General features: G+C 42.3%; 1 protein-coding gene across 1 annotated transcript; it reads right to left on the bottom strand.

Annotated features, from left to right (window-relative positions):
• Positions 1-2,894: 2,894 nt before the first annotated feature.
• LOC117557314 (zinc finger MYM-type protein 1-like) lies at positions 2,895-5,109 on the bottom strand. Its single transcript, XM_034233112.1, has 2 exons — positions 3,856-5,109; positions 2,895-3,656 (listed from the first exon to the last, which is right to left on the bottom strand). The coding sequence occupies exons 1-2, from the start codon at positions 5,107-5,109 to the stop codon at positions 2,895-2,897; spliced, it is 2,016 nt and encodes a 671-aa protein (XP_034089003.1).
• Positions 5,110-11,996: the final 6,887 nt, after the last annotated feature.

The raw sequence follows: 11,996 nt of genomic DNA on the forward strand, positions 1-11,996 counted from the left end.
AGGAGAACAGACCCATAAGCATTAGTGGTCTGTGATTTCAAAGTTAATTTAACTTCAACTTCACCACGGTCATCCGATAAATGTGCATTCTTGGCTCCGGGGGGCTCCAAACTTTGCAGTATCGTTAACCACCAAGGCAGAAGTAATTTGATCAAGGCTAATTTTGTTATTAGCCTGATTGTGTCCTCTGCCTGACCCACGCAAGGCGACAGAGATAAATAGAGGATCCTTCGCTCTGTTTGCATGGTCTCTGCAAAAAACAACCAATAACTATGGAGCATGATTCTCCTGTTATATCTTTCTAATTTCTCCCATGAGGTTCTCTATTCCACAATTTTCAGCAATATCATTTTTAAATGAAGTGCTGTGTGTGTACATTTCAATGATGCCTTAAGATGAAACTGTTATGAACTAAAATGAAGATTAAGAAAGAAAAGAACATGTCCAACAAGCCTATGAATCTTTTTTGACTACATTACATGTAAAGATATAAAAGTGCCACAAGGTTTTACTTCTTGCTTGACAATCTGACAGTATCTGACCTTAGTAAGTTTGAGCTAATTTGCAAAACAAACAGAGTTCTTGTGAAATGAAGGCAATCACACGCTTTGATTGCCCCTCAGTCGCACAGCTGCCTGCGGATCTGAAAGCCTCTAGTACTTCCTCCCACACAAGTACCTTGATGCTAATCAGCCGTTTTGTAATTGAGACTGACAATTCAGCTTCGCTACATAGGATCTCTTGGTCGCCATGGAAACCACAGCACATTCTTGATCATGTGAAGTTCACGTTTCCTGATAACGTCTTGTTCCATGTTGACTGAAGCAATCATCAGATACCCGCAAGGCATGAAAGCTTCAACAAAAGTAAAAAGCCAAATGAAATTTCTGTTGCCAGTTAAAAATGGAATTGATTGTCCCTGTTGGTTTTCTGTGGGTGTCAGTGGTTTGACAGTTTGCGGCAAAACCTAAAAGTGGATTTTCTGAGATGAGTGACAGGATTCTCCTTTTAATGTGTTTCTTTTAAGCGGCCTTGGTTACACATTTTGGAAAACATTCAGCCATGTTCAGTGCTGTGGTGAGCAGACCAAACAGTGAAAGGTAATAATAGATAACTTTCTATTTCCACATGTATTAAAGGGGCCCTATTGAGCTTTTGTGGTTTTACCTTTCCGGTAGTGTGTTATGCATGTAAATGGTCTGCAAAGGCTAAAATCCCAAAGTTCCCTGCTGGAAACGCCTTCATTAGACCCTTTCATCACTAATATAACATTAGGCACTTTCACACCGGAGTACATTTCCCCTCGAACTAGGCCGATAGGGGGGGGGGGAGATTTGTGGTGCTTTTCCACTGCAGCACGTAGCACGGTTTAAGCGGGCCGGGCCAAACCGCGCCCGGTTTTTTTTTGCTTTTCCACTAGGGGTAGTTCCAGCTCAGGGCTACTTTTTCAACTTTTTTCTGGCCCTCCAAAATCGAGGTTCTTACCGGGCCAACAACCGGGCTGAATATGCTAAACTAGTGACGTAAACACTCCCGACTGCTGAATGGTCAGAGAGAATCGCTGGCAAGGGGGCTACAACTAAGATAACGTCACAGCAGTTTTACGCAGCGTCGCTCCGCCCGCCGATCAGCCGATCGCCCTGCCTACACTGCGTTACTATAGTTACTACCCCTTTTACTAAACTGTAATGGAAACACAGCATAAAGTGAGCCTGGCCTACCAAGGCCTAACCATACCATATTAAGCCGTGCTAGGTCCTGCAGTGGAAAAGCGCCATTGGTTTCACACCAAAAAGGATCTGGAACTAGTCCCTAGTTCGTGCAAACTTTTTCACCTCCAGATAATCCCTGCTAGAGAGGTAGTACTTTCCTGAGGAGGAAATGGTTTGTGGGTGTGTCGGCCACACTAACAATTTCTGATTGGCTGGGCGAATTGCAAACCACGCCCCGTAAAGCTCTGAAAAGTTTTGTGAACCCAAAGAAGAAGAAGAAGAAGTGACGTCAGCGGCTTCATTTGCCTAATCCTCCCTCAGGGACTTATTCCAGTGAGAACGTGATCTACTAGGACAGTTCGAGGGACTAAAGAGTTCGTGGGGAACAAGTATCGGCTAAGTAATTGGTGTGAAAGTGGCTATTGTGACATCACTATGTAGCTCTCCCGCTTCTATTGGCTAGCACTCAAAAGAGGTGCTGCAGCATAGGCAGTATGAGACAAATAAAGGCCTTTTTGAACATTAAAGCATGTCACGGTAGAGGCACAAAGTACAAATATGAACCTGTAAATGAGAATACAAGGGCCCCTTTAGTACATAATATCTAACATGTATGTGGAGGCTTATTTGAAACAGAAAATAACAAATGTAATTAAATAATTAATTTTGTTGTTCCAATGGATACAATTTAATGAGTAAATAATGATCTTATAATTTACTAATTTATTAATAATTTACCATACACTATATTTCAATTTTTCTATCACTTCACTCCAGTGGCGAGCCGTGACTTTTCTACCTAGGCCCTCTGACCCCACCCCCCTCTTCCCTCGAAAAAAAAAAAGAAAACATTTTTACGTCACAGCCTATACTTCAGCGGAATATCAAAACAGCGGCCCGGGGTGCAAAACGCATCAATGACAGCGACCCTCTACCACACAAAACAACACCATTTATATAAACACCTATCATGACAGGGCACCCACAGCCAAGTAACAATTACAAATGAATTAAGTCGGCACGGCGGCCCACATTGAAAATCACTTTGACTTACCTTTGATGATCAAATCACCTAAACACAAAGTCCATCCTCCTGTCTTTTTGGATGAAGAACTTGATGGCGTCGTCATGCAGCTGATCCTTTGCTTTTAAAGCAATCAGCAATTCCTTCTCGATCGAAATTCAGGCCAAGTCTGACAGTCGGACTTGCCCAGTCGTGGACCTCGAGTAGCTTTTTATGCGCTTCAGCGCAGAGAAGGACCTCTCCACAGAGGCAGTGGACACAGGTATTGTCAGGATGATGCATGAGAGGGTGTACATCTGTTTCATGCTTTCACTCAGTCCTTTTTTGAGGAGAAACTGATGAATGTCGGCTGAGCTTTTCCCCAAAATGTCAGACATGCCGTACATCACGGCGAGTTCCGTGTGCAGTCGAGGCTGGTCGAAATATCCGCCATAGCTCTCCATCAAACTGTTCAAGGCAGCAGTTGGGAAATAGTTACAGTAATGCCCGAACTGTTGCGGGTACAGAAGGGCCAGGAATTCCAGCTTTTTGTGGTCACTGAAGCGGTTGGAAATCTGGGTTAGCAGGCTGTCAATTACGCTGCAGTGGAGCTCCCTGTACCGTGCACGAACGTCTCCTTGAGCTCCACGGCCGCGCGGAGGACCAACCAAAGCCTGGGTTTCATCGTAGACGCTGTCAAAGTTCCCCTTTTCCTGTTCAATTTGTCGCTGTAGCTGATCCACTCTGGCCAGGCAGAACTGCATATCAAAACCTTTGTTCTGAAGTATTTCAAAAACAACATCCGAGTAGGAGAAGATAGCGTGGAAGGTTTTCAACCAAAAGCTGAAATCGAAGCTGGTAAGGAGGGTGATGTATCCATCAGAGCAATGAACAGTTTCGTCATCAAACTCTGTGTGATGGTCTACGATGTGCTCGAACACCTACTGTACGAGAGTAATGCTTAGTTTAGAAAAAACAACTTATAGACCTCCAGTAAACACTAAGATTAGCTTTTCATTTAATGTAATACTAGCATAGTTCTTTACCTTCATGTTTTTATGAGTGGGTAGTTTCCAACACTAAATCATTTATGTATTATTGTTAATATTTCCATTACGTTCATTGTTATTATTATCTTACCTCTCTCAATTCCCTGGTCTTCTCTGCCACTGTGCACACCAAGCGAGAATGAAAGCACCAGCGAGTAGGAGCTGCCCGTGGAAGCCTATGCTGGCAAATATCATCCAGTAGCTTGGTGCGCTTTGCTGAGCGGCTGAAAAAGGTGGCCAAGCCAGAGAGGTGGGAGAAGAAGACCTTACACTCTCTTATCTTGGAAGCTCCCTTTGACAAGACGAGATTTAAGATGTGAGCATAGCAGTGAATGAAAAGGGCCTGTGGAATTGTTTCCTTAACTTTCGCTTGCACCCCATTCAATCCAGAGGCCATAACAGCTGCTCCATCGTAGCACTGCGCGACCACTTTGTCAATACAGCCACTCTCCCTCAGGAACTCCAGCAGCCGTGTAGCTATGGCCTCTGCTCGTTTGTCCTCTGTCACATCTTCGTACTTGAAGAAACGCTCTTTTATCCCATCGTCAGTGACATATCGAAGCACATATGACATCTGCGCCACGTTGCTAATGTCTGTCGTTTCATCCAACATGACCGTGACAAAAGGTGCCTTCCTCAGCTCCTCTTTCATGCTATCCGTCATTACACTAGCGACAGCGCTGATCAGGTCATTCTGAATCCTTGAAGATGTGCCGGTAAATACTGTTGATGTGGCGAGGTGTGTGTGCAGGTCGCTGTCATATTCTGCCACTAAATCCAGCAACTCTATGTAATTCCCCTTGTTTGATGAAGTTACACTCTCATCGTGACCTCGGAACGGACACTCCTGCTTGCCCAAGTACACCACACAATTTATCAGGCGTTTCAAAATTCCTCGGTTCCTCTTCACCTTTTCATTATGAAGGATGACACCCCGGCGTTGTTGCTCATCCAGCTGGAGCTCTATCCTGGTGTCCCCAAATGTTTTAAGCCGAATAGTAGCTCTGAGGTGACCTGAAGCATTCTGATGGCGATGTGCTGATTTGGATAAACTTCCTAAATCAGAATATCCATCTCTGGCCCATGACCCACTGTCCGCACCAAAAAGCAAGCAATCCCAGCAGTACAGCTTTTGTTCCCTGGTTGATCCGGTCATCCAGTTGTATCTGGCGTAATTGCCGATATTAAAATGCCTCTCGAACCGTTTGGTTTTTTTAACCAAATTAAGCTGTGGTGTTGGTCGCCCTTTGGTAATTAACTCCAATTTATCCGTGTAACTCATTCTTGAAAAAGACTCGGTTAGTAGTTTCGCAACGATGTCATCACTATCACTAACGTGAGCCATCGTGAATGAACGTATGCTAATTCCGCCTAGCTTGACCCGTTGATATATCACATGCATAAACTTGGCAGCGCAGCGGGCGGAACTTGTCATAAAGTCCGCGATAATAAAGCCCTCCCATTTAGAGGGAAGATATGATTGGTCAATTGTTCTGTCACTTGACATTACTCTCTCGTTGTTTTACTATAGCGGGCCCTCTGTGAATCGCATAGAGGGCCAGACGAGCTTTTTTCATGTAACCCTTCACATTCAAACAGAAACTGAACAGGCAGATTCGAAGGATTTATTTCTTTGGAAATTTTATTTTAAATACAATTAAATCAAGTTTTTTTCGGTAAAAATATAACAAAAATAATATTTAAAAAATATATATTTAAAAAAAATAATATATTTTTTTAATGTTTTTAAATATTATTTTTTAGAATATCTTAGGCCCTCACAGAGGGCCTAGAGGGCCCTGACGGCTCGCCACTGCTTCACTCCATACACAGTGTGGAATGCAGACGGCTTGCAAATCCTCGGGTGAATGTCTGAAATGCACACAAATCAAAGTGAAGAGTTGGCTTTTGCTACAGAGTGATGGTGACAGCCCGCTGGCCTCAAGGGCGGTTGGAAGGGCAGCGCGCTCTCCTGAGCTCTACCCTACTGCTTCACAAAGGCTGCATGAAATGTTCACAAAGCCTGGAAACCTCAAGCCATGCATTCCTTTTGCCACCTAACCTAATATGACATGTATCCCTAAAGCAATGCAGATGTAATGCTGCAAAATCCGGCCTTGCTGGACTGTACAATGTGGACAATGTGGGATCCTTGGACATTTTTGCACATTTACCTCTGGAAATAATACTATTGCGTTTTTCCAACCCAACAATACTAAAACTTAATTATGGATTATTTTGTAGGTTGTCAATGACAGCTAAGCTGAGTGAAAATCAAGCTCAAACTGCAAGCGAGGCACTTTCTATTTACCTTTTTAGAGAGGTGTTACTGCTCCTTTTCTTTGTGGCAAGCAAAATCTGACAGCCTGTTTAAAATACTGAATGGAAAAGAATGTCAATCTTACAGTTTTATAGCAAATACTGGTGTATTGGAAGAGCCAACACTCCGTTTGTTTTACAAGGCTGGTTTACATCGGTCACTTTTCCTCTGCAAGTAGAGGTGACAAGTTGCATGCCACATTAAGGCCTATTGGTCATCACACCCCTAATAAAGTCACTGTGGTTCACCCTGCAGCATACACCGTCCTGATTTTAACTTCATAGTATCTTTTTACTCACTAGCATCTCATAAAACTATACAACACAGTGAATAAACAGTGCCAGTGTCCATTGGAGTACAAACATCTGTTGGGGAACTAAAGGCTTATGACATACTGTAAGGTAATCAAAAGCATTGTAATCACTACACTAAAATCAGATACCCAGGAAGAAATGCATTATCACAACACCACCCAGCAGACCGTTCCCCTCTCTCTGTCACTTCATTACCCCTGATGTCAATTTCTCATATTTGCTGAGACATGCGCAATTCTCCAGGGCTTGTGGTCTCAAGAAAAGCTGAATCAGCAGTAGGATCTTCCGAAAAAAGAAAAATCAGCTCGGAGAGAGAAAAACCACGGCAAACACATCCAGTTTCTATTTTGATTTATTGCACTTTGTAATTACAATAACCAAAGGGCTTTGCTCTGATGTGCAGATATTCAAGTGCAATCTGATTTATCTTCTTGCCACACAGGGAAAGTTGTTATAGCCTCGTGTAGTTTGCTTATCCGGCTGTGTACAGTATTACTGAGGGCATGCATGGGAACGCTTCATTGTGCAAAAGTGAATACGTTTGGGAAATGAGTGCTGATGTCTGCAGGGTGGCAGTGCTGTAGGAAATGGATACAAGACAAATGATTGGGTGAGAAAATGTTCAATGTGAAGAAAACTTAAGGATCCCTTTCCTCCCTGTTTAATTATTGATTTTGAATGAAAACGGTGTCAATAGGCAAAGCTAAAGCCAGACTCATAGCTCCCCTTTGGGGCATAAAGCCAATGCTCCATGTTAACATGATGCCATCCAAGCAGAACTGTCATGGCAACTTGGTCACCAGACAGTTCACTGGTTGATCCCACAGCGACCTCGAAACTCAGATATATAGACAGACTCATTAGGTGCAGCTGCATCTTCTGCATGCATGAATGAATATCCCCCCTCCTTCGTAATAGTCGACTCATTATGTTTATAAAGTGATATAGTTTGCTATTTTAAACCAAGAAGAAAAATGTTGACTTCAGCTTTTTGTGTCCAAAACAAAGATGTTTGGGATGTTTCACCTTAGCAACCAGCAACCAGCGGCTCTCGAGCCGCATGCTGCTCTTTAAGCCCTCTACTCTGTTTTAAAATAAAAACATTTGTAGTACTATTTATATTTTGTTGCACGGTTGACATTTTTTCGTATTTTGAGGTGATACTGTGACCAGGGGCCTCATGTATAACGCCGTGCGTAGGATTCACGTGGGAAGGTTGCTTACGTAGTAGAAATCCAAAAAATAGGTACAGAAATGTTCAGACATTTTCCGATTCACCAAACATTGCACACCGGCGAGGAAAGTGCGTACAGCACTTCCTACGCCGGTTTCCCTTTTATAAATCACAATCGACTCGAAATGCGTGCAGCTTTTGCGGGCTTCACGTAACGCCCATATTTGCCTATAAATAGTCAAAGAAACGCCCATTAATTCATTCATTTTGACTGACTTTATGAAGGAGATCGCAGGAAATGACGACAGAACAGCTAAAAAAGACAAATCACACCGTGTCAGATTTTGGTTATTTTGGGGAGGTCGAGATAAATCATATTGTTTGGTGGATGCCGTTTGAACAGAGTAGCAGCATGGAGGTCGGATCTTCACCAAAATAAATAAATAAGTGGTCCGAAAAAGGTTAATGACAAAAACAATACACAGAGCCTTCCTCAGGCAGTGTGTTTGTACCGGGGACAGGAGACACCCCCTTGATGAGAGACTGTAAGAAGTGATCGGGGAATCCCCCCGGAGTGGAGTCATGACGACTGGATCTGAATTATGTTTTCGTATTTGGTGGTCTGTGTCCCAGCTGTCGATCAGCTGTGCGCAGCGTCATACCTCCTGTGTTTTACGAGCGACTTATCAAGTCTTGGCAAACGGCATAAAACACGATTAAACGTGATGGTATATAAAACCATGCTCGTATCTACAACCTATAGAAATGCAAAATGGCGTCAGTTTAGACGTAATTCTGTCCTCCTGATTACCGCATCATTTATGAGAAAACATTTCATAACATTAACACAACATATTCGAGGTGGTTTTAAATAACATATCCGTATTTATTTATTTATCCAAGTTATGTTTCTGTGTGCACTGAGGAGTCTCAAACAGGCGTTTGTTTAATCATTTTAAGATTGGCTTTAATCAATGTTTGAAAATGAATTCTTCATATATGATAAATGAGAGGTAACATTTTATTTATGGTATTATTTCCACATATTTCTCTCCATTCTTCCTTCTGCCAACGCAGTGTCGCAGTTTCTCGTCTCTCCCGTGTTTGTGCTTAGTGTGTACGCATGGGTTAGAGTTTGCGTGGAGGACCGCACATTTTCCCGTCAAGTTAGTATTTTATAAATCGCAAACATTGCGTAGAAACTGGCGTACGCCATTTTTTGAGCGTATATCCCTTTATAAATGAGGCCCTAGGCAACATTTTAGCTGGCGCCCCCCAAAATGCAGACACTCACTATGACTCGCGCGTGCATGCACATGGATGTGGCATGACCACCTAAACAGAAAGATATGGACACAAGATGTGTGCAAATGTATTTAGTATCCTATCCATGTGGACATTATTTAAGTGGGGGGTGGACCTAACATCCTCCAGGGGGGTCCGGGGGCATGCTCCCCCAGGAAGATTTTTTTTTTTATATTGCAGTTAAAAGCATCAATCTGGTGCACTTTGAGAGCAACATTAAGAGATCTATGTACCATAGATCTCTTAATGTTGCTCTCAAAGTGTACCAGATTGATGCTTTTCTCTCATCTCATCTCTCAACACCCATATAAAACAGAACTGTAAGCAGATTTTATTTTTCTTTATGGATATTTATTTTACAAATCACTCTTTTAAACTGTATTCTTGTTTATTAATAACAACTTTTTTACTGTCATATAGTATTTTATACTATAATATACTATAGTAATAGTATACTATTTTATACTATTCTTCTTTTTTTTTTACAACTATAATGATCATATAAAGGCGTGCCTTTACCTCACTGAGCTGAGGTTATCAGAGCCTCTCAGTCTTTCAGGAGAGAGCTCTCTAATGGCGCGTTTCCACTGCAGGCCTCGCTCGGTTTGGTTAGGCCTTATTAGGCCCGGCTCACTTTAATGCTGCGCTTCCATTACAGTTTAGGAACTGGGGTAGTTACTATAGTAACGCAGTGTAGGCGGAGCCGTGACGTCATCTTCAATGAGAGCCCCAGAAAAACAACACAGCCGTTAGCTCTTAGCACTCAGAGCTCACAGCTCCTCATATCTGTTCAGAAACTAGACAAAAGTTAAAGTACAAACCACAGACTGCCTGTGTCATGGCGAATACAGTCGCTGGTTTATTTATGTCTGCAGGCCGTTGTTGTGAGTGTGGACGGTCGGAGCATATATAACGTTAGCTTAGCCAAGCTCCATTTAGAAAACACGCATTTTAAAAGGGTTTTTCGCCTGCCGTCTGTCTGCAGACTTGTCAAAGCATTAATTCATGGTTTTTACTAACCGGTATCAGTATGTTGTTACTTCGGCATCATTTTGAAACGTGTATTACAATTAAATCACGGTCAAATATGTTCATCTTGTTGTAGTTGTAGCCCCCTGGCCAGCGATTCTCTCTCTAGTTTAGCATACTCAGCCCGACTCAGCCTGGTTGTTCCTGGCCCTAGAACCACGATTTAGTCGGGCCAGAAAAAAGGTGAAAAAGTAGCCCCGGGCCAAAACTAGGCCAAGTGGAAACGCAACCAAAAACGGGCGCCGCACGGCTCTGCACGCTTAAAGCGAGCAACCCGCTGCAGTGGAAACGCGCCATAAAGCTCCCCCCCCCCCGCCCCCGCGGCCGCTTACACAGTCAATTCCAATGTTAATAAAAGCTGTATACGTTTTTTGGGCAACCTGATCTCACCAGAATGCGTAACTCCACCACGACTCCTTAACACCGCATTGCGTGGTGGACTCACGAACTTTGTTACATTTACGTGTCTGCACCACGCAAACAACCCCAATGTAAAGTGAACGAGGCTCTTTTGTCGTGGTGCACACACGCATTTCTACAACGTCCTGCAGTGAGCTTTTATTCTATAAAACGTTTTTAAAATCTACTTTATAGCTTGTAGTAACTAGCGGGAGGCTTCTTTTATTTTATTTGTATTCATAATCATTTTTATTTTTCGTCAGAATGTATTATGGTGCATTATTTACGAATGTTTGTTCTCAAAAAACAGTGCATTGTGTGTAATACAACTGTGATTTTTATTAAATTAGTTAGTTTTTAAGGAAGGCCAGAGCTTCAGCTGTGTCAAATAGATTGTTCCCTTTTAGTTAACGTTTTTTAAAAGAACATTATATTCCGATTTGATCCTGTCCCCTTTATTGTTTTACGGAGAGCAATGTGAGCGTCCATTCCCATTGGATAACGGAGGATTTTACACCCGGGAGTGAGTATTCTCCTTAATGTCGATTGATTTTACAGTGATATCTACACTACTCATCAACTCAAACACACCAGATGATCCTTGTTAGTTACACAACATTGATTGGTTTAAATTGTGTACAATGCTTTTGTAATTTTCCCCTTCGATTCGGAGAAACAAATATGTGTTCAGTTTAGGATGGCTGAAGACACTACACCCAGAATCCTCAGCTGAGCGACAAACAGCATTTTGAAATGGAATGAAACCCATCGACGGCACACTATTCAAAACAGGAATCGAACGTCTCCTACCCCCCCCCCCTTAGGTCACAGGCTCCTCCAACAGTGCAACACAATAAAACAGATACACAGAAAAAATAGTGCAAGTCAATACAAAAAGAAAATAGTAAAAAGTGAAATAGTGCAATAAGAGTCTATACAAGTGATTGGAAAATGATATATTAGACAAATCATTTCTGAGTAGCAGCCAGATGAATGCTATGGATGTTATTTCAAAGTTCAGGTGTTTAATAGTCTTATGGCCTGTGGGATGAAACTGTCCCTGAGTCTGGTGGTTTTAGTCCGGATGTAAGATAAGATGAGATAATACTTTATTGATCCCAATTTGGGAAATAGTTTTGTTGCAGCAGCATAAAAGACAAGGCATTTTACAATAAAACAAAACTACAAATAAACAAGAATAGAAAGAAAAGAAAATAGAAAATATACGTGTTGAAATAGAAAATATACATGTAGATATTATATATGCAAATATACATATTTAAAAATATAACAATGGAATATGGAATATCAAATATTGAACAGATTATATATGTGTAAAATGTACAGCGAGGTTGTATTACAAGAGAAACTATGGAGCAGAGAGTTCTCTTCCAGCCAGAGGTGATTTATTGTACAGAGTTATTGCAGTGGGCAGGAATGTGTTCTTGTATCAGTCCTTGAGACAGCGGAGCTGCAGCAGCCTGTTGGAGAAGGAGCTCCGTTGACTGTCCAGCTGCAGGTGGAGAGGGGGTTATCCATGATGGACAACAGCCTGTTCAGTGTCCTCCTCTCCACCACAGCTTCAAAGGGGTCCAGCTTGATGCCGATGACAGACCCAGCTTTCCTGATCAGTTTATTGATCCTGCTGGTGTCACCGGCTCTGATGCTGCCCCCCCAGCAGACCGCAGCAA

This window comes from Gymnodraco acuticeps, unplaced genomic scaffold (genome assembly GCF_902827175.1).
Source record: "Gymnodraco acuticeps unplaced genomic scaffold, fGymAcu1.1, whole genome shotgun sequence".
Taxonomy (NCBI): domain Eukaryota; kingdom Metazoa; phylum Chordata; class Actinopteri; order Perciformes; family Bathydraconidae; genus Gymnodraco; species Gymnodraco acuticeps.

Coding starts and splice junctions, on each gene's coding strand:
- LOC117557314 (XM_034233112.1), bottom strand. CDS start 5,109: ATGGCTCACGTTAGTGATAGTGATGACATCGTTGCGAAACTACTAACC. Junction 3,657..3,855: donor AGACCAGGGAATTGAGAGAG/GTAAGATAATAA, acceptor CTCGTACAGTAG/GTGTTCGAGCACATCGTAGA.